At 37.5% G+C, this 23,863-nt stretch overlaps 1 protein-coding gene across 1 annotated transcript in view; it reads left to right on the forward strand.

Annotated features, from left to right (window-relative positions):
* EIF4G3 (eukaryotic translation initiation factor 4 gamma 3) overlaps positions 1-23,863 on the forward strand; it is a 294,797-nt gene that overhangs the window by 102,687 nt on the left and 168,247 nt on the right. The window contains exon 3 of the mRNA XM_037032698.1: positions 4,976-5,095. Within this exon, the coding sequence (XP_036888593.1) occupies positions 4,976-5,095 (120 nt within the window). The remainder of the gene's footprint in view (positions 1-4,975; positions 5,096-23,863) is intronic.

The following is a 23,863-nucleotide window of genomic DNA, read 5'->3' on the forward strand; positions in this document are numbered from 1 at the left end:
CTCCACCCCTCATACCAGTCTGGATGAATGTTTCTTTTTCATCTCCTTGGTTGTCAGACTTCTATACAGTTTGATTTTCTGGCAGTTCTGGCTATTTCTTGTTTTTAAATTTGTTGCTGTCCTTCTTTTGGTTGTGCAAGGAGGCACGGTGTGTCTACCTGTGCTTCCATCTTGGCTGGAAGTCTGAAAATTTCTTTTGACACTTAAAATAGGTCCAATATATTATTTATCTCTATCAGTTATCATTGTGCTATCAAGCATCTTTATTCAATGTGATTTTCTAAAACTGCCCTTTCCCAGTTTTTTTGAACTTATGTTTTAACTTATATTCATTGACATATCTGAAATTAAGTTAAAAGGAAGTAGTTATGCTTATCATTTTATGCTTGTGTATACATGTTTGGCTCTCAAAATAGTAATAGGTAACACAGTTCTTTTTATTAAGAAGCTAACCTTTTAAAATTAATAGTTCAAAAGAATATAGCTATACCTCTGTTATGGAGTATAGTCATTTAGGAGAATGCAGTAGATGTGTGTATTGACTTGAAAATGTCTCTGACGTGTGTGTGTGTGTGTGTACACCACGTCTTTAGCCAATCATCTGTCAGTGGACACTTAGGTTGCTTCCATGTCTTGGCCACTGTGAATATAATGCTGCAGTAAACATGGACGTGCAGACACCTTTTTGCTGTCCTGTTTCCATTTTCTTTGCATCTAAACCTAGAAGTGGGACTGCTGAGTCACGTGGTTGGCTGGATCTAAGCCTGTGTTACTTTAAAAGGTGAACCTGGATTGAATGTTGCAAAAGTGGTTAACATCCAAGATTAGGTATATTCCATCATTTCCTATTCTTTCTGGGCTCACCTTGTACTCACATCTTTAGAAAGTTTTGCTTTTGTGTGTGTGTGTGTGTGTGTGGAAAAAATGTATCTGTTAATTAGACCCATCTTTTTCTATATTGCTGTTCTTTCTCAGTATATAATAGGTTTATCTGTTTAACAGTTAACAGTTTAAAATGTGTCTGAAGTTATTTTTCAGTGGTATTATAAATTAAACTGAAAAAAACCTCTAGTCTCGTTGAGCTTGCTGTTGGGGCTTAAGCAGTGGGGGTGTGGCGCAGTTGTTAAGGGTATTGAGACGCATCGAATTCAGTAAGTGTCTATGGAGTGATAGCTGTGTGCACAAGATACTTTGTCAGATAGTATGGAAAACAGTGGTGGTTACTATGATCCTTGTTTTTAAGTGTTCTTGTCTTTAAGAGATGGTAAAACATTGTTTTAAGTCCATATTAGAAAGTGAAGACATTAACAGCTATATACATTAGAACGTGTATATGTAAGTAAGTAGTAAGCTACATTTAAGGCATTGCTGTCCAGCGTTCTCATTAGGCAGAGGTACTTGGAGGAGCGGAGCATGGTTGTGACTGTTCAGCAGAGACTGGTTTCCAGATGAACTCTAAGAAGCCAAAAAAGCAGATTGGCAGACACTTGGTACGGTATCTTAATTGAAGTGGGGATAGGTGAACATATTCCAGTTAAAGTCTTGAGGAGTCTACTATGAGAACACTGTGCACAGTGTAATGAATCATGAAATGTGTATAAAAATTTACCAAACCTGGTCAGGAGAGTTGACCATGGGGAAGATGACAAACAGTTTATAAGACATTTTCTTCGTCATCATAACACTTAGCACTTACTATACACAGACATTATTTTAAGCACATTAAATGAGTTAACTTCACTTACGTTAACTCATTTAATCCTTACAAAATAGGCATAGAGTGTAAGTGTAATTATATCCCCTTTATTAGTTGCGGGAGCATCTTGCCCACGGTTATCCAGCTATGAAGTGTAGGTAGAGGCTGGATTTGAACTCAGGTGGCTCTTACACATTCATTGAGTGCTTTACTGCGTCCCAACTACTGTACTAAGTGCTCTACATATATTACAGTGTTTATTATGACACCGTCATTTACCGGTGAGGAAGTGGGGCTCAGAGAAGTTGTGTGATTTGAATACAGGCTGATCTGACTTCACAGCTCACATGAAGTTCTACATTTTACTTGCTGTGTCGGAAGCTGCTTTCTTTTTGTTGAACTCTCACAAATAAGGTAAAAAACAATACTCAGCTTTTAGGGGATTAGACCTTTTGATCATCTGATGAAAGCCATGGACCTACTTTGCAGAACAGCGAGCATACAAACGTAATTTTTTTTTTAAGTGCAGGAAGCTAAGGGACTCTTACTGGTGAGATTTTCCCTTGTTCTGGTATAGACCGACTTCCCCTTGCAAGTGTGCTGTGTGGTTTTCCCTCCGGTCCTCATGCTCAGCACAGAGAAATAGCCCAGTTGGTACTTTATATGTTGTCGTTAAAAGGACAGATACCTTATCAAAATTTTACATACCCTCCATCTTGCAGTACCTTTTTTAAAGCATTTAATTGTGTGTGTGTATGTATTTTAGCATATAATTCTCATAAAAAATTCTCGGTATGTTTTTCCACATATCTTGGTATCTGCTAAGTAATGACATTTATGAAAGTTAGGATTCCCTGTTATCAATGTTTAATGTGTATTTGCTCATTAAATGTTAAATTGCATACCTAATTAAAATATTACTTAATATGTATTCACTTGATTTTACTCCTTCAAAAGAAAGATTAACCTTAAAGGTAAAGAGGGTGTTCTATTAAATGTCATCTATAAATGGCTTTTGCATTTCTGAGATGAGAAAATAGTAGAAACAGTAATCAAGTCTTTTAATGTTAGAGAACTTTGAAAATGCGTTTTTTAAATTCTGGAATATTCCCTTCAGGATCATTTTACAAAGTATTATGTGTAGAGTTGTTAAAAACAAAACAACTGATAAGGGACCACTTTAAAATAAAATGAGTTACAGGAAATTGCACTGTCATAAGTAATTGTTTGGTAAATGAAGTTGTAATTATTTTAAGAAAAATTGAACAGTGTTATTATTTCAAGATGTGGATTTAGTATTGTTGTAGAGTGAGTGACATGAATAGAGAGGCCATTTTGTACTGTAAGCTTTGATAGAAATGGAAACATTTAACTTCCACTTCATGCATTTTTAAAAAGTCTTTTCAAAGCACATTCCGGCTGTCAAAGGAATCCTGTGGGCAAGAGATTGTAAAGGATTAGCATCTTGGTCCGTCATTGTCATTCTGCAGTTGCTTAATTGCCATATCAGATGCTGAATATTCAATAGAAGGGTGTTTAATTTCTTTACCCACTACAAATTCCAAAGAACCTTGACAGTGTTGTTAATTTTTGGATTGGTAAAATCAGCAGTCTTTTTATTTATTTGTTTAATAAGCATGTATTTAGTAACTATAAAAATTCAGAAAAATTAATTAGGTGCATGTGTCAGGTATTTACTTCAAACCTTTTTTTAACTTTATTTTTAGAGCGAGGGGAAGTGAGGGAGAAGGAGGGGGAAAGAAACATCAGTGTATGGTTGCCTCTCATGTGGACCCCAATGGGGACCTGGCTCGCAATCCAGGCATGTGCCCTGACTGGGAATTGAACCGGCGACCCTTTGGTTCTCAGCCTGTGCTCAATCCACTGAGCTTCAGTCAGCCAGGGCTGCTGTGCCTTTTAGGTGTTTGTATATTTTAGATCCATGTAAGCGATTCTAAGGTTAGGTTACCAGGGAGTCAATTTTCTTCAGCTTCTGACTGAGTGAATTCAGGCAAATCTAAAGCCATTTGGAGACCAGTTTTTTTTTTTTGATTGAGGCAGAGTTTTTAACTCTTTGATAGACTACAGGGGAATCTAAGAACTTAAAATGGAGAGAGAATATCTTATTGAATGTTATTTCTTTGAATGATGAATGTAGGCAAGCATATTTTAATATAGTTGGTTTTTGTCATAGCTCTATGTATTTAGGCATTAAAAATAAGATTCTAGGAAAAAGTCTGTATTATCACAAGGTTTATGGCCACTGAATTAAAGAACCCCACCCTATGGTGAATAGACTCTTTAACATTAGGTGATTGCAGGCTTGCCCTCCATCCGTGCAGGGCTGTGCTAGTCTGGGTTAAACTGTGATAGAGAAGAGCCGGCTGGGACCGGTCGCTCAGCTGGAGAAAGGGGCCTGAGTGAAGTGGTGTCGTATCTGTCACAGGCTGATGGGCAGTTTATTGCCAGCAGAAAGCTGGGGAAATGTGATTTTGTTTAAATATAATGCTAGTTATTTTTCTGTTGAACTATATTAGAAAATAAAAATGAGGGAAAAAGAAAGCCGTAATGCTCTCTATGAAGATCTTTGTGCATCTCCTTACAACTCTTTTTAACATGATGTATATACTGGGGAGAATGTATATATGTGTGTATATATGTACACACATATGTAGACAGTTACAGAGAGAAATATATATACATGTACTGTTTCAAAACAAAACTGAGATTATACTCCAGGTAACTTGCTGTTTTTTGGATTTAATTTTATTAAAGTAATTTGTATAAAGTAAAATTCCCTATTTTTTTTTAGTGGACAGTTCTGTAAGTTTCGTCAAACACATAGAGACTTGCAATCCCCACTATAATCAAGACACAGAAGTTACGTCATCCCCCAAGTCTCCTGGTCTTTTTGTAGTTATCCTCAGCTCTTTGCAGTCCTTTCTCTCTTTTCTGTTCCTTTTACAAAGTGTAATATAAATGGCATTGTACATTATGCAGTTTCAAGTCTGGCTTCTTTCATTTAGCCTGTCTTTTCCTTCAGGGGTTTTGGTGTTAGATTATGCTTCAAGAATTTTATTGAATTGATGAAAATATTCATGTTTATTATTTTTCTAAGAATTTCAGTGCTTCAGTATTGAAAATTGAAGCCTTTGGACAGTTTGGCACTTCAAATTGTGAGACAGAGACTTCAATTTTAAAAAGTTTGCCAGTTAGGCTATATTTATTAATACTAAGTAACGATTATAATACTCTTCCTAAATACTGATTTTCTCACAGGTAGCAAGACAGCCGGGACCCCCGACCCCTTCCCCTTATGCGGCACATGAAATAAACAAGGGGCATCCAAATCTCGCGGCAACGCCCCCGGGACATGCATCGTCCCCTGGACTCTCTCAAGTAAGACAAACTGTATTTTAAAAAATTTTTCCATGTAAAAGCAAAATTTCTCTTTTTCAAAAGCAACCTTTTAGGCAGTAACTTTTATTACTTGAAGAGTAATTTCTAATTTTTTTGGACCTCATAAGGGTGGCTGCTAACAATTTTATACATTTCATTTATGGAGTCATTCAGAGGGAACTGTCAGTGATAACTAGGGGTTTTGTTTGTTTGTGTTGTTTTAGAAGTTAGAGTGTGATTCTAAAGTTCATTGAAAACCACTAAGCACTTGTTTGCTTTTCAGTGTGTAATCTGTAGTCTCCCCTCTTCTCCCTTTACGGTGCAGTGTTGGCAGTTATTTTTACTTTTTTAAGAAGTGTGGGTGTCTTTTTCTCTTAAATAGTTTCAGTGGATTTTTTGTTTTTGTTTTTGATTTCGTAAATAGATTATTGGGATTTGTTAGGCTTAAATTTTGTTAAACTGTTAAAGAGTAATGAACTCCTTAGTGTATTTCCAATTAATAGGCACAGCAGACATTATAAAACACTGCTTTAAGAAGATAGCACTACCGGTCTTCTGCTTTTTAAGTCATTTCCCAAGATATTGCTGTGCTTGCACCAAGACACGGTCACATGTTTATTTGGGTTCCTTGTGGTTAAGAGCTGGCCAGAGTGATAAAGTCTCTTACTGGAATGGGTAGAAAATCAAGCCAATAACCTTGACCCATGTTATTTGAGATTTGTCAGTATTTATATGTAAGAACTGCTCCTGAAAAGTAACAAAAATTATTTTTATAACATTATTTTTAATTTTGGCTTCCATATTTTAGACCTTTTAAAACTTGAGATAAGGAGTTAATAAAAATAATGCTGAAAACTGGTGATTATAAGTTAGGTACTGATTAATGCTAGTTTAGACTATAGAATGTTTGTAGAAGGAATGTACAGGTTGCCAATTCATTATTGAAACAGTCCTATTAAGAAATATATTAATTAGCCCTGGCTGGTGTAGCTCAGTGGATTGAGTGTGGGCCTGTCAACCACACAATCACGGTTCGATTCCCAGTCAGGGCACATGCCTGGGTTGCAGGCCAGTTCCCAGCAGGGGACTCATGAGAAGCAACCATACATTGATATTTCTCTCCTTCTCTCCTTCCCTTCCTCTCTAAAGATAAATAAATAAAATCTTTAAAAAAGGAAATAATTAATTCAGACTTAGTACTGTGCTTAAACTCACTGTAAATCATTCCTATTTAATTTTGAATTTTAAAAGTAAAACAAGTCAAAATGAACTCTTAATCATTTCAGGTGAGGTTCTTGTGTTGGTTTTCATAGCACTGAACCACCCAAGGTATTAATAAGGTAAGGTATATTGGTGTAATTCCTAATCAAGAGAGTAAAACTATGTAGTATTTTGAATAGGGAAAATTTATTAGAAAGGATTATTAAGTATCACAGGGAATTGGAGTAATGAGGGATTGGCTAATACAGAAGAGAACTCTAAAGAATATGAGTAAAGTATAAGGAGCAGCTGCCTCTCTGGGGGCAGAGATGGAGCGCCTGTGGAAGAGCCTGCTGCTCGCGGGTCCATACCGGGGAGTGTGCAGCTGTGGCTCCCTGACGCTGGTAGAGAAGTCACTGCAGTGCCATGCCAGTGAAGCACGCCAGAAGTCCTTCCTGTGGGACTTGCTGGAAATTCACCCCGTGGATTGTTAGGGATTGTTAGGGACTGTTAGGGAAAGCTGGATTCTTTAGCAATAGTGTCTTTTTTTTTTAAATCTTCACCTGAAGATATGTTTATAGATTTTTAGAGAGAGAGAAAGAGAGAAAAGAAGGGGTGGGGAGAGAAGGACAGAAAGAGAGAGAGAAAGAGAAACATTGATTGTTTGCATCCCATACATGCCCTAACTGAGGATCGAACCTACATCCTTTTGGTGTTTGGGACAATGTTCCAACCAGCTGGGCCACCTGGCCAGAGCAGCACCAGTGAGTGTCCTTTTAGTGAAGAGCTGCTGTAGTGCACAGTAACTAGAGGCTCCATACAGCATCTGTTTGGCATAGGCTTCAGATAACCTTGGATTTGCTAAATCATGGGCCCCATGTGATAGAGAATCTTGCATTGCACCAAACTTACTTCATAGCATTCTTTTGTTCAGTTCCTCACTCAAAGTTGGAAATACCCCAGGTGACTCTGTGGGCAGGCTGAGGTGTAGTACACTTAAATGTAGCATATGACATCTGTCTAGAAAGAGTGCAACTGTTGTTAATATAATAAGAACAGTTTGCATGCTGTCAAGTGTAACCTGGCAGCCAAGGCAAGTGGACTGGAATGCGCATGCGTGAACAGTGATGACTTCACTGCATTAGTCAATGGGGGTGGTAGACGCAATTGAGTGAGCATGTGTGCTGTGTGGCCATCACCTTCAATATGACTGAGCAAGTAGAGCAACAAATCTGCATCGATTTTTTGGTTAAGCTTGAACATTCCTCCACAGAGACTATTCAGATGATTCAGGAGGCCACAGGTATGGGCACTGGTGTGGTGCCATGTCAGTGGAACTTACTAGAAATCTACCCCCTGGAAGTTACCATGATTTTGCCCTCTAGGATGCTGGAGGTTTCTCAGAGAAGGCACTCTGCTGCAAAACTGCCTGACAGAGGGCACCAGGAGAAGCTATTGGCCACTGGGTACACGGGTGGTTGCAGTACATTACAACTGAAGCCTGGCACTGAAGAAGCTTTGCAGTAGGGCAGCTGGACACTGGAAAAGCCAAAATCTGTAGAAGCTACTGGGACTGCAGGAGGAGCCCTGCTGTGCAAGCTCATAGAAGCCTGGAAACAAAATCTTTTCCTCCTGCTGTATCTCTACAGTGCCCTCTAGTGGCAAAGCTTAACATTGTGCCCGCTGAAATGGGAAAATATTTAAAGAGCCCAGATTAATTTTTACTGTACAGGCAAACAAGGTGTGTTTTGAACTGAAAGGCAAGGCATTGATAACTGGCACACAAATGAAAGAGCTTAGTTTTTCATTTCAAATTTTTATTGTTTCTAATTGTTATTTGACCCAAAGCACTAAAGTTTTCTGAAAGTGCATCTTGCAAATGCAGTTTGCATTTAAGAAAGGGTGATCTCGCAGTGCTCTCAGCTGTTGAACCCACGAATGCCTTTCTGTATGCCATTCTGTTATTTGCCTTGAGAAGTCAGAGTACATGAATATTAGGGGGAGGGCCATCAAGTACTATTTGACTTTCCTTTATGGTCTGTTTTCCTATCATTTTTGCCTTATCTGGTGAATGAGCCCAGTAAATCACACCTGGTTCACTACCCTCTTTTCTTTCAGACAGAGGCAGGCTTATATCCATTAATTTGTCTCTTAACAATGTTTTAACATCTACTGATAGAATGAGGATTTTTTTTTAAATTGGAAAAAGAGGGAGTTTCGTTAGACACTCAGTCTCCTTGGGGTTAACGGTTGACGTGTCGATGGACCATAATAGAAAGCAGTGGAGGAAAAAGGGCTGCAGGCTTGGAATCAATAGATGCAGCTTCAGGGGTGTAGTGTGTTATTTTCTGCTTATTGATGTTGGCTAAAGTATTTAATATCTCTAGAACCTGGTTTCTTCATTGGCTCTGTGGGGAGAATTAGAATTCTGTCACCCTTTAAGGGGTTGCCATGAACGTTATGTGAAGTCCTGCCTCAGCAGAACAAGATAAATGCTTTCAGTAGGTGGCGTTCATTTTCACGTTTGTCAGATTTGGTTCTCCTTAGTGTTTCTGTGTGTGTCTGACTTATCTAATTTGGCTCCAGATTGGTGTGAAACTCAGTTCTACCCATGGGTTTGAGATATCTTCCAAGTGTTTGCTTATCCCTGGTACAAGATTTAAAAGTAGAGGCCCGGTCATGGTCATTTTCTATTGGCTGTGATATGGTTTAACTGTGAACAGTTACTACTAGTTCATGTGCATAGAGCTGTTAGCTTCAAAGCAACTTGAAGGTAAGGTTAAAGAAACTTCTTTAGCCACATACCCTTTTTGATGTAACAGTATCCCCTTTGTGAATTAGATAGATCTTTCTGTCCCAAGTCGCTACCTGTATCTATGACTTAATGTTTGACACTACATGAATCTGTGAGGGTCTAAGTGAAGGCAGCTCAGCTGAAGAAAAATAAATTTCATAGCTTTAAAACATGAAAGAGGGAAAATGTGGAAAAGTGCTCCCAATTGCTTCCTTATATCAACAGTGGCAGTCTCTTCACCTGCTGGTTTCCCTTGAAGATAGGATTTATATGTGCACACACATACTGTGCACGCATGTGTGTGCACACCAGGTTTAAGGCTTTGTGTGCATTTTCCTTTGTTACATGATTTCTAAATCTTTGTAGCCCTCTTCCCTCTGAAGGTTTTGTTTAATGAAAGTCAAAAACTTTGACTGTTTTCCCTGACTGCTGTGACTCAGTGGGTTGGGCATGGACTTGCAAACCACGAGGTTGCTGGTTTGATTCCTGGTCAGAGCACGTGCCTGGGTTGTGGACCAGATTCCCTGTTTAGGAGTGTGCTTACTGCAGCTGATTGATGTTTCTATTTCTCTCTTTCTCACTCCTTTCCCATCTCTTCTAAAAAATAAATTTAGAAAAATCTTTTATAAAAAACTGGCTATAAAATGTTATAAATTGACAGTTAAAATGACATTTTCACACTGGGAAATCTGTGAGACACAAAGGCTTTTTAGCTGTGGATTCTTTTTAATTGCTCTGAAATGGAAACACTTTGAACTGTCTCTAAACCCGGAAATGCCCTTACTCTGGGAGTGGTAAAACATTTGGAATTTAAAAGTATCTTGTGGGGCAGATTTCAAAACTAAGTAGAGAAATGCACTCTCCCAGGAACCAGGAGACCTGGGTTAGCGTTCCACCCCTGCTAATACTACTTCAAGGTTGGACCTAGTGGGAGTTCCTGTTGAAGATCAGTTTCCTCTTTGTAAATAACAAGCTTGTATGAGATGAGATCTGAATCCCCTTCAAGACCTCAATGAGTTTTAGAAACTAGTTCAGTTACTACTATGAAAATTTTTGGAATTCTGCATTTTAGATTTAAAATCAGGTGAACTTTGCCTTCTCTTTCATTTTGCATCTTTAAAAAATATCAGAAATTTGTTTTTTGAATTATCATGAATTACTTAAATTAAGCAAGACAAAAGTATTTCCTACTTATTGCTCAGCCATTGGCACTTTTCTTTTTTCTCTGGGCGTCACTGTCAGACCTCTAAGCTGTGCTCAGGTCGCCAGGGAGAAGACATGCTCAGAACAGTGCCAGGTGGAGTGATACACCTTTTCTGCCTACTCTCCCTAGAAATTTCATTCGGTTCTTTTTTCTGAGAGAGCAGCTCAGTCATGTTACGCAGTGGGCTGAGATGGCTATGGCCCATGGGTTAGATTCTTTATTGTCAGTGGAAATGCAAAGCCAGAGGCTTCTTCACTGAGGAATAGTGATTGATTGTGATATTTCTTTTTACACTGCAATTTTCATTATTAGTAAAGAGTGAGTTTCAAGGGACCCATGGTTCCTGGTTCCTATTCTCTTTGCGCTTTGTCCAGCTTCCAGGCTTCATGTTCCTTTTAATGATACTGTTTTACTATGGAAAAATTTCTCAGTGTTGCCTCACTGTTGTTGATTGACTCTTTCAGGCTTTGCAAACTTATTTATCTTTATTATTAAGATTGTGATTTTATGACATACAAGTTTTTATACTTATGATTTGAATTTTTTTCGTCTTTCATGAAGAAAATCTGAGTTTGATAACTCTTGACAGTCATCTGTGCTAACCAGGATAAAGTAGAGGAAATTTCAAATGTTTTTTTTCCTTTTCATTGTTTGAATTGATGAGTATTTACTTTCCTTCAAAAAAAAGAAAGCAGCCCTGGCTGATGTAGCTCAGTGGATTGAGCTCGGGATGTGAACCAAGGGGTTGGAGGTTTGATTCCCAGTCAGGGCACATGCCTGGGTTGCGGGCAAGGTCCCCAGTGGGGGCCATGTGAGATGCAACCACATATTGATGTTTCTTTCTCTTTCTCCCTCCCTTCCCCTTTCTAAAAATAAATAAATAAAATCTTTACAAAAAACAGAAAGCAAAGCACAGTTTATAATTTTTATACTCCTTTGCTCCCCCATGGAACACATGTGGTCACGTAAGGTAGTGGTTTTTTTGTTTTTTTTTTTAAAGATTTTATTTACTTATCTTTAGAGAGGAAGGGAAGGAGAGAAGGAGAGAAACATCAACGTATGGTTGCTTCTGGTGAGTCCCTTGCTGGGAACCAGCCTGCAACCCAGGCATGTGCCCTGACTGGGAATCGAACCGAGATCGTGTGGTTTGCAGGCCCACGCTCAATCCACTGAGCTACACTAGCCAGGGCATGTAAGGTAGTTTTTGAGGTGAGTGGTGTTTGGAAGCTGTATTTATGGCACATGAAGATTCGGTGAAGGCTTGGAAGCCTCTGGTACTGGCTGCATCGAGTTGGCCCTGTTAGTACCACATCCTCTGTTTAGTTTTAGTTTTTGTTTGATAATATTCCTGTTTACTTAAAATTGTACGCCTTGTTGGAAGTTTTTCCAACAAATACATTTAAAAACATTTATTTATTTTTAGACAGAGGGGATGGTGGGAGAAAGAGAGGGAGCAAGACATCATTGTCTCTCACACTCCCCCTACTGGGGACCTGGTCTGCAACCCAGGCATGTGCCCTGACTGGGACACAGGCTGGCGCTCAATCCACTGAGCCACACCAGCCAGGGACAAAAAATATTGATATTAAATGTTTTATAAATTAACGTGCCTTTACAAATGTCATTAGTTTAAAAGTAAGTTATAAGGCCTAAAAATATTCAGATCATTATGTCTGTGATTTCATCTTATATATGCTAAACAATTGTGGTAAGGTCTTTTCCTCTAAATTGTTGAGATTTATTTTAATGTGGTCATAATTTGATTAGGAAATTTGAGCTCTTTTGTCATTTTTTTGTTCTTATGAACCAAAAAAAAATGCAACCACGATTGTAAAGTAAGGACTTCCCCAAATGTTTTTCTATTAGGTGAATTTTATGTTTTATGTAGTCTTATAACTTACCATGAAATATGCCTAAAGTAATTTTTATATGCTTGTTCGACTGTACTTTTATTTGCATTGTCTGTAGCTGAGAAAAAATCTCAGTAACTTTCAGAATTTCTGTGGTTAGATTTTACATGTTGCTGCAAGAATGATAATTAAATGCAATTATTATTCAAACTTGCCTCACTGTATACCCCAGATTTTAGATTCCATTTGGCAAATCTACAAAACTGGAACCCGTATTTTGGAATATTTCAGTGTAAAAAGCGGAAGTTCTAAAATCAGTTCTGTATCAATTCAACACTGTTTCAAAGAGCGAAAGAGTTTTGTAAGGACTGATTGAGATTTCACAGCTGTTTCTTTTGTTGTCTTTGATGTACGCTCAGTTTTTTGTTGATGATATTGTCCATTTTCATTTAAATTTTGTGTGTGTGGTGGGGGGAAGGTTTAGGATTTTTTATATTTAAGGAGTTGTTTCCTCTGAATGTATCCTGGGAGGCTCTTCTTGATTTCAGTGGCTATTACTCACCTGTTTTAATTGATAGTGCAAACCTCTCCCATAGTTTCCATTGCGAGTTTGTACCTCCATGGCATTTCACTGATCTCTAATTCTTGAAGAGAAACTCACTTTGATACCACCAGTCTATTTTTTATCTAGCTGTAACATTAAAGTAGTTTAGATTTTTGTGGTTCCGAAAATTTCAACTTCAATATAACTATAGAAATTAGCTTGTGCCATTAAATTTTGGGATGGGAAACAGAACATGTAAGTTTTAAGGAGAATCGGGGAAATGGAGCAGTTTGACTTCAATCTAAAGTGCTTGTGGTATTTCCTGCAGAGACTTAGATTCCATCTGTCTTATTTGGTTGGGCTGCTGTAACAAAATACCATTGACTGGGTGGCTTAAACAAGAGATTTTTTTCCCTTTTTCTGGGTGCTGGGAAGTCCAAGATCAAGGTGCCAGCTGATTTGGTTTCTGGAGCGGGCCTTCTTGGTTGTAGAAGTTTGCTTTCCTGATACATCCTTGCACAACAGAGTTAGATTAGATAAGCAAGCTCTCTGATGTTTTTTTATAAAGGCACTAATCTCGTCACAAAAAATAAAAAAATAAAAATAAAGGCACTAATCCCACCATGAGAGCCATACCCCCATGGCCTCATCTAGTTCTAATTGTCTGCCAAAGGCCCTGTGTCCAAATACTATCACGTTGGGAATTAGGGCTTCAACATGTGGATTTTGGGGGTGGGGGGCACACCTCATTCCACATGATTCAAACAGTTCTGAGGAAAATGGGCAGGTAGGGAGGACTATGGAAGAAAGGTTAGTAGAGGGCATAAGTACCAATATGTAAAATATTGTTTTGTGTTAATTGGGTGGGTATATGTGCTTGTCATATGTGCTTATTTTGGTTGGTGGTGATGGTGTTTAATGCGCAGGGGTGCGGGAGAAGGGAGAGGACAGGTGTAATACAGGACTGTTTATTGTATTGGGGATCAGATGAGAAAGTTTAGTTGAAGTGTTTTGCTAACTACAAAGTGTAATATACAAAAACTAGCATCTTTATAGAGCTAAGAATTGTGAATTTCAGTGACTCAACCCTTAATGAAAAGCAGATCATCAGACATCATGAAACTTTGTCATGATTATAAATTCTGTAAATAAATAGTGAAAGAGAGGCTAAGTTAGATTTAAAGCAAGTAAAAGCATTTAAAGGAAAAAGAATCGATTAAGTGTAAACAATGGATGTTATAGATTGATATATTGAATTACTGATAATGAAAATAAAATGTTATACTTACCAAATAAGCAATATATATATTTTTTCAGTACGTACATTTATTTACTGTTCTTTTTTCTCAAATGTTCAGTCGCACTGATAGGTTACAAGAAGAGCTAAATCTGATTCTAAACTCATCACCCACTGATGGGCCTTTATTTTTTTCCTCTGTGACGAATGGTAAATTCTCAAGCTATCTGAATTCTCTCTCTTCCATCTGATGGCTTTTCTGTCTGCCTAGTATTTTGTTCTATAGCTACCTCACTAAGTGATATGTATTGTAGAAGAAAGAAATTATATTGACAATATTTTGTTACATTTCACAGGCAAAATAAATCTTTTAGCTCCATGTTCAGTACTACACTGTATTATTCAGGACTATTTATTATTTCAAATCTTACTGCTCTTGATCCCCATTACAATTGCCCATCTTTTATTTTTTAATTACAAAATTATTGCCCACCTTTTATTATTTAATTATAAAATTGTTTAGTACAGTTGACCACATGCAACCTAATTAGTTTAGCATTGTAGCCGTTAAAGCTTTGTCAGGGAAAAAGGAACCATACTAAGTGTTTGAAATTGAGGGGATTAACTACATGAATTTGTTACATTAGCCGGCTGGTTACCAAGGGGGTGCTGAGGTAATCCAGAGATTAATAACTGCAGAAGGTGCTAGAGGAATGAAAGAGAAACGGAGGCATTGCCAGAATCTCGAGCTTGGAGGAAGGGTCCTTTAGAGCTGTCACTCAGATTTCTCAGAAGGAAGTTACTGCAAGTTGGTCACTGAATGTCAGGAACTCATTAGGTAAGAGAACAAAGTGAGCAGTGTGGCTGGTACTTTGCATACCAGGCGTGCGTGCCTTTCTGCTGCTGGCGGCGCCAAATGGCTTTGAGAGGCTGGGGAGTCTGAAGCCGCCCTGACAGAAGGTGAAAGCACCCTCCTGCTTTCAGGGTGGGTTAGAGCTGGAAGACAAGAAATGGTAAAAAGGGTATATAATTTCCTTACAAAAAAGATGGGACAAGCAGACCCCAGTGAGATTTTTTATTACCATTTTTGCATTACCATTTATCCCCCTTATGCCCCTCTCCCCTCACACCACAATGAATTTAACAATAGCCAGAAAAGGGGATAAAAGTATTAAATACTTTTAATACTTTTAATACTTTAATAAAAGTATTAAAGCTGATGACATAGTAGGGCTGTGGAATGTGTTGATACGTGTAATAATAATGAACTTAAATTCCCTTATTAAATATGACTCAGATTTGTCAAAAACTAAATCTAGGCATATACATTTAGACATGACATTGAAGACTGAAAATAAGAGCATGAAAATATTAACGGGAAAATACTAATAAAAGGAAAAGGTATAAGCAACCTTTAGAAGTCAACATAGAATTTCAGGCAAAAATGTACATGGGATTGTGGTCATTTTTAAAATATAAAGATTTATCGTAATTTCTGGAAAATGTAACATTATAAACTCTTATTTACTTAATAATTGGATATATATATAAATTGAAATTGACAAATTGATCATTAGTGTGGGAGAGAAACAGCTCATCGAAATGGACAGATCAATAAATAATAATATAGATCATTGTTGGCAAACTGTGACCCAAGGGCCCAATCTGACCCCTCTCCTGTTTTTGGTAAATTAAGTGTTCCTGGACCACTGACATGGATCAGCAAGCTGTAAAGACCCGGTGGTAGTAGATATATCAAGTTTTGTGGGCCAGAAGGTCTTTTGCATATTATTATTCTTTTAACTCTCTCTTTTTCTAAAAGACATCAGTTCTTTTTTTTATTAAAAATTTTATTTATTTACCTTTAGCGGGGAAGGGAAGGAGAGAAGGAGAGAAATATCAATGTATGGTTGCCTCTCGTGAATCCCCTGCTGGGAATTGGCCTGCAACCCAGGCATGTGCCCTAACTGGGAATCAAACCGCAATCCTTTGGTTTGCAGGCCCGCGCTCAATCCACTGAGCTACGCCAGCCAGGGCTAACTCTTACAATATATAAAAACTTTTCTTAGCTGGCCTTATAAGAATACGTCAATGGCCACATATATAAATGACAATAATAGTAAACTTGTTTTTATATAAATTGTCACAAGAATATGTATATGAAAAAGGAATTTTGTACATATTCAACTAAGAGAAAGATAATTGAGGTTTAAGATTTGAAAATCATAATTATCATACTTAAAGTATGTAGAGAGAACTTTTTACTAATTCAGCTAAGATAAAAGATGAAAAAGACTGGGTAATTTAAATGAAATAATAACTAATAAATTCGCTTTAATAATTTTCTCATTTAAGTGAGCTCTTTTTTTTTTACTACACAAGGAACATTTATAAAACTTGGTCATATGTTAGGCTACAGAGAAAAATATTAAATTCTAATAATATTTATATTTTTGAAACATACTTCTACAGAATTAGAACTTGACAAAATAAAATCTAAATTATGTTTAAGATGAAACTCTATAGACTGCCATTACCTTTTTCTTTAAAAAAGCTAATCAGAATTATAATTTTAGTTGAACATAATTTTATATTTTTCATAATCTTTTTTTTTTTTAAACTTCTGTTCTTTTTTTTTAAAGATTTTATTTGTTTATTTATCTTTAGAGGGGAAGGAGAGAGGGAGAGAGACATCAATGTATGGTTGCCTTTTGTGCATCCCCTGCTGGTAGCCTGCAAGGAACTGGCCTGCAACCCAGGCATGTGCCCTGACTGGGAATCAAACCCCGATCGTCTGGTTTGCAGGCCCGCGCTCAATCCACTGAGCTACGCCAGCCAGGGCTATTTTTCATAATCTTAAACATGATGTAGGAATAAAAATAACAATCTATTCAGAAACTTAAAAACATTATTGACCTAAAGGTAAAAATCAAAGCAGAAAATGTTATCTTTAGAAATGCGTTGCAAATAGCATTTGTATCAGAATTGGCCAGTTTATGTCTTCAACAGAATATACTCCCATTTGATATTAGCAAATTTGATGGTCTCAAAATTTACATGCATGCATGTATGTGTAAAACATTTGCATGTCACTAATGGTTAGTGATATTGAGCATCTCTTCTTGTGCCTATTGGCCATTTGTTCAGTTTCTTTGTCCACTTTTTTTAAAAAAGATTTTATTTATTTAAATTTAGAGGGGAAGGGAAAGAGAGAGGGAGATGTATGGTTGCCTCTTGTGCGTCCCCTGCTGGGAACTGGCCTGCAACCCAGGCACGTGCCCTGACTGGGAATCAAACCGCGATCCTTTGGTTTGCAGGCCGTGCTCAATCCACTGAGCTACACCAGCCAGGGCTCTTTGTCCACTTTTTAATTGGATTCTTTTTGTTGAGTTCTAGGAGTTCTTTATATATTCTGCATCTCAGTCCTTTATCAGATATATGATTTCCAAATATCTAGTCAGTTGCATTTCCACTCTGTTGATAGTGTCATTAGCACAAAAATTTAAAATTTTGATGAAGTCTTACTGTTCTCTCTTTCTCTTATTGCCTATGTCTTTGGTGTCATATTCAAGAAACCATTGCCAACTCAGCAGTTATTTCTTTACACCAAATGTAGTATAAATTATTTTTTTTTCTCAGCTTTTCAAATTTTACACACATGGAAATTTTACCCTTTTAGAAAACGATAGCAGCTTTAGAGGAGAAAGTTTTGTGTTACCAAGAAGATGGTCATGTTGATCTGGAGCAATAGAAATAGGCCCTGGCTCGTGTGGCTCAGTGGGTTGAGAGCTGGCCTGCAAACCAGAGAGAGGATCACTGGTTTGATTCCCAGTCAAGGCACATGCCTGGGCTGTGACCAGGTCCCCAGCAGAGGGCGTGTAAGAGGCAGCCTCACATTGATGTTTCTCTCCCTTTCTTTCTTTCTCCTTCCTTCCCCTCTCTAAAACCAAATAAATAAAATCTTTAAAAAAGAAATAGTATTATGTGAGCAACATCTGCCAATAGAAGCCCCAGTGGAGTGAGAGAGATCACTGAAAGTCCACCTGCCAGGTTAAAAAACACACTGAAAAATTCCTGACTGTGAAGGGTTCATAGAGTGTGTCAAGGTTCACATTGGGAATTAGAGAAGTTGGATACAGACATGATGACTCAGAAGCAGCTGGACTTACTTACGTAATCATTGACAACATTTAAGAAGGGAAGGATGTTGCAAAAGGAATGGAGGCTGGCTAGCACTCAAAAGAAAATAAATATCAAGGACCTAGAAGGCATTACTCTTTGGTTTTTAGAGCGACCTAAAAAAAATAAATATCAAGGACCTAGAAGGCATTACTCTTTGGTTTTTAGGTTTTTTGGGGTTTTGTCTTTTAACTTGAGTAGCAGTGAAATTAGGAAGTATAAAACCAAAAGAGGGGAAAACACTGTTGAAGTATGTATTTAAAATGAGATTATACTACTTTGTGCAATTTACAGAAAAGATGAAAGCTGTCAAAAAGCTGGATGCACCTAAAAGGCATCCTTTACCAAGTCTTTGTGTTCTGTTTAGTTTTACTTACTCCAGAAGTTTTAAAGAATCCATATTTCTTAAAGACTGGCCATTTCTGGAAGGTCTTTGCAAAAGACAATCTCACGCTAGAAGCTATTGCTATAACATGCTCTTAAAGTAGATCTAATGCTGTAAGAATCAGAATGACATATTTTCCTCAAAAATATCAAGTCTTGAGCAGATGAAGGACAGTGGTGCAAGGATTTGACTGTGGAAACATTTAGAAATATTTTTAATTAATAGCTGCCCTTTCTAATAAAACTTAAATTATAACAGAGTCTGAAATAATGTTTATTGTGTACTCCTATTATTCAATGACTATATTTGGGGATAGTATCTTGGTTTTGGATGAGTTTTTAAAGCATATTTCAGTTACGTCACTGTATTTTATCATAACAGTAACGCTAGACGATATGTATGACTGTTCCCTTTTTGTAGGTTGGGAAGCCCTAGTGTGAAAAGTGAAATGCTGTGTTTCGGGTAGTTTTGGTCACCCTGTTGCTAAGGGACTGAATCCAGATCCCCAGGTCCCATTTTTTGATGCTTTTTCCTTGCTAACTCACCACAGTACTTTATTTCAGGTTCATTTTTGACAAACTCGGTTTTCATAAAAACGTTTGGAGTTACAACCACCACTAACAATTCTGTGTTTATGAGACATCATGCTTTGATTTTTCAGCAACCTGCAACAACTTTGGAGAACATAAATTTGCAAAATTGGAGCTTTTTAAAAATTCAGCTACACAGTATTTAAAGTTCTGGTTCTTTGTAGAGCCGCATGTCTAAATCTGGAATTCAAAAATTAGTGGATGAGGAGGCAGTTTTGACAAGGCAGAACCAGGACCTAGAGTGAAGATTATGTCTAGGGTGACAAATGAACTGAATGGGAACTCTGGCTAGGGGTGTTTTTAGATGGGAAGTAGAAGGAACTGGGAAGAAACTGAAGACTCAATAGAAGTGGGGAAGGGGAGGGAGGAATGTGGTGGAGATGACAGTGGTAGCTCTCAGTAGAAGGTGCAGGAGGTGCGATGAATAGCAGATAGTGGTGGTAGAGCCGAGAGCCAGCAGTGCACGGGTGGTAGAATGCTTCGGCGGCCTGAGAATTCACTGGACCGGGCACTGAATTCTCCTTATAGAAAGCAGGCCAGTGCTTTTTGACCAGTAACCTTGTGGGAACTGGTACTGGGTTTGGGGAGGGAACTGGGATACTGTGCTGTATAGGGAAGAGCTAAGCTTTGAATATTGTAATTACTACTGTAATGCACGTAGCCTGTTAGATCTAGGTATATAGCGAAAGCCATCCTATTATGTGAGCCCATCATTGTCTAATGAAAGGCAAAAAAAAAAAAGCATTTAAATGTTGGACTGATTGTAAAATACACAGAAGTGATGGTAAGTTCAGTACAGTGTTTCCCTGATCCATGTAGTATCACCGCTCAGCAATGAGAAAGAGATCAGTAGTTCTCAGTTCTCGGCAGAAGCTTCTGATGCCTGGTTCTCATTTTCCAGAGACTGTCACTAAATTGCTTGGAATGGGGCCCAGGTAATTCTCATGTCAAGAACAAAGCTGTGGAACAGGGACTACCCACCACCTAAATGAGACTTCTGAGGCCTACTTTACTGGGGGCAGTTTTCTGTGAAAGGAGCAGAATGTGCCCCGTTTTTAGGCCACATACATACATAATAAATCGGGCCATTTCTTAATTTAGGGAAAGCGGCTTTTTTTTTGAGAAACTTTTTTTATCTAGTGTCTATAGTAGACTATTACCTTTTTACATATACTTTGCATTGCATTACAGTCTGTAGTCAAGTAATTTTTATAGTATTGATAACATATACTAGTTTATTTTGCTGATAGGATCAAATTCTGGCCTGACAGGTGTTGTATAATTAACCTTTCTAATACAAGTTCAGTAAGAGCATGTTGCTTGCAGGTGCCTTGCAGGCTTTAATACAGCTAAATTTTCCTGTTTTTTACAGCTGCAGTATCGTGGTTTTCACATTTTTTAGAATGGCTTTCAGTCCCCCATGTAACTAGTACAGTGCCTGAGCCATAAGTTAAGTCCTTAAATCTTTGATGGATGAAAATAGCTGTAAATGAAAATTTCCCAAAGTGTCATTTTGGGACTGTTTGCACATTGCTTTATTTGGCTAAAACAGAGAAGGTTTTCTGAGTAGTGTTAACTTTTTTGTACAGTTCAGTAAAAGTTTATTTTATAGGCACAAGCTCAACTGAAAAAAGAGCCAAATACTGTGTTGTTGCATCTGCAGAGAACTTGTTCTGAGGAAGGGCCTGGGAGTCTTTTCTCGGTATTCACGCTGTTCTGTGGTCATGAATTAAACAATTAGGTCATGATTCCTAAGCTGGAAAAGTCTTTTGTCGGGATACCATGGCAGGGATTTAGGTTTTCTGAAAACAGTTTGGTAAAATGTTGAATGTAAAACTTACACCTTTTCTGGGCAGATGATCTCATTTTCTGTTCTGATTAATCCCAAAATGCAGTCCCTAGATGAGCTTTTTATATAGGGTCATGGTGGTTAAATAAAAAGAAATGCTGTCTCTGAGTAAGTGATTTTACATGTTAAAGTAGTTGAAGAAATGTGAGAGAAGAAGGTTTCATCATTTTTTGTACTGAGTATTTCAGTTAACAGAGTTTGACGTGCAATCAGTCTACTTGTCAAAATTGCCTCATTCCAGAATTCTGTTTATTGTGATGAATATTTCTAGAGCCAGATTGCTAGAGAGGATGGTGTGACAAGTGCAGCTGTTGAGATGGGCGATGAATGGCACCAAAGTGCACTTCAGTTTTTGTAGAGTGGTGCTCATTAGATATCTATTTCTGAGGTAACGAACGAAAAGTAAGAGTAATTGGATGGGCCTAATGCAAAATAAAATGCATTATTATGACTTAATGAATTATTGAATTGCCTAAAACATTCATTTAAAAATGTCCAAAGCCACAGTTAAGTAAGAGCAGTAGTTGTGTTAAGATAACGTTTAAAATACAACCCTTTTAATTTTCAAGCAGTCATATCTCTGGTGTTGAAAAGAGATTCCATTCAAAATGAAAACCTGGAGTGTTTCTTAAATAGGCAGCTGTAGCCCAACAATGAACTGTGATAAAGTTCCAGAAAGATTTTCTCTTTATTGATCTAACTTAAACAAGAGATTGATCATACAACCATCTCATAACTTTTTGAGGCAAAGAGTCTACATCCGAACTATAAACTATGGAAAAAATTTTCAGTTTGCTACAGTACTGCATTACAGAAGGTCAAGTTTCTTTTTAAAAATAGAGACCTGGTTGTGAATCTCAGTTTTACCACTTATTAGTTATGAGATTTGGGATAAGGTAACCCTCCTTCCAAGTGGAAGTTTTGCTGCTTATTAAGTGGAAATAAAATACCTGCATCATAGGGTCACATTAAGATTAAATCAAATAACAAATACAAAGGCTCAGGGCAGCCCTGGCTGGTGTAGCTCAGTGGATTGAGCATGGGCCTGCGAACCAAAGGATCCAGGTTTGATTCCCGGTCAGGGCACATGCCTGGGTTGCAGGCCCGTTCCCAGCAGGGGATGCACGAGAGGCAACCATACATTGATGTTTCTCTCCCTCTCTCCTTCCCTTCCCCTCTAAAGATAAATAAATAAAATCTTAAAAAAAAAAAAGGCCCGGGCAAATGCTTGAATGCTCAGTAAATGGTGCACTTTCTATGTTATGATAACTTGGAATATTTAACATTTTTTAAGCTGGAAATTAATTTTAGGAAATGAATTCTTTGTCTAGTCTGGATTACGTTTTTTAAAAAAATTTAACAGACTTTAAAATTTTTTTATTTATTTATCTTTAGAAGGGAAGGGAAGGAGAAAGGGAGTGAAATATCAATGTATGGTTGCTTCTCGTTTGGCCTCTGCTGGGAACTGGCCCCTGCTAGGAACAGGCCTGCAACCCAAGCATGTGCCCTGACTGGGAATTGAACCGCAATGTTTTGGTTCGCAGGCCCGTGCTCAATCCACTGAGCTACACAAGTTAGGGCTGGATTACATTTTTGAGAAGTTTTCTAAACTCTTTTTAAAATTTTTTTATTTATTTATCTTTAGAGGGGAAGGGAAGGAAAGAAGGAGAGAAATATCAATGTATGGTTGCCTCTCGTGAGTCCCCTCTGGGAACTGGCCTGCAACCCAGGAATGTGCCCTGACTGGGAATTGAACCACGATTGTGTGGTTTGCAGGCCCGCACTCAATCTACTGAGCTACACCAGCCAGGGCTAAACTCTTTAATATCAATTTATAACTGTATTTATCATTACAGAAAACCAGACCTTGCCACATAGGCATTTATATTATTAAATATTATTGCCTAACATTGTTAAAAGATTCATTAGCTTGACTGTCACTGTAATTATTATGTCTGATTTATTTCCCCTGCAATTTCTGTTTTAAAACTCATACCTCAGGCAAACCCAGGGTAATGACTTTGCTGTTATCTAGAGACACAATGAGGTTCATCTTGAACTTTTCCAAAAATTACTCTGCAGTGTCCACTTTTTTTTTTATAGTACACAAAAAGGCAAAATTCTGTGTGGTAGGAACGACTGTTATTTGCTTCTTTTAGAAACGAGTCCTCATTGTGTTAGGATGTATTTGGAAAAAATTCCAAATGTTAAAACAGGTGATTAGTTTCCAGTTTGTGTATGTGGTCTTTTATTTTGTGAGATGCATTATGGTTTCTCTCTGGTTCTTCTCTACCATATTCTTACTTCTCTTTTTGCCGTTTGTTCGTTGCTTTGTAGAATCCAGGGAAAAAGAAATTAAAGGTGACATCTGATCCATTGGTATTACATCTTGTTAGTAACCCTTTTCACAGAAATTAAGATGAAAAAATATGGAAAACCATACCTGAAAGGATGACTTTCTGGTTCTGCAGAGTTTATTTATTTTTGCCCTGCCTTATGTAAATCAGTATTATAAAGCATTTATTTTAACAGCAGAAGTATTTTTTCCAAACAAAATCAAATAAAATAAGAATTGTTCTGCTTTAAGATACTAATGGGAGAAGTGGGGTGGAGGACAAACAGTGCGCTCTATTTAGGTAGATTAGTTGTATTTTGTTTCAGCTAAAGCTTGATTCATATTTATGCCACGTTATCTATTAGAACCATGCTTTGGATTAGACAGACTTTTGATTTATAATGTACATATTTTAAATTTATTAGATGAGCAGTGTTATCAGGAATGAACAGTTCTGCTGAAGATTAACTAGTAATAAGGTAAACCTAATGAGAATCTATCTGGAGAGACATTATTGTTTTTCATCTTTGAAGTTGACCATTTTGCTGTATTTTTCTGAGAACAGTTATAAGAAATTGAATGTTCTGCAGGAAAATGCCCT

This window comes from Sturnira hondurensis, unplaced genomic scaffold, assembly GCF_014824575.4.
Source record: "Sturnira hondurensis isolate 20B ecotype Veracruz unplaced genomic scaffold, ASM1482457v3 Scaffold0021555, whole genome shotgun sequence".
Taxonomy (NCBI): Eukaryota; Metazoa; Chordata; class Mammalia; order Chiroptera; family Phyllostomidae; genus Sturnira; species Sturnira hondurensis.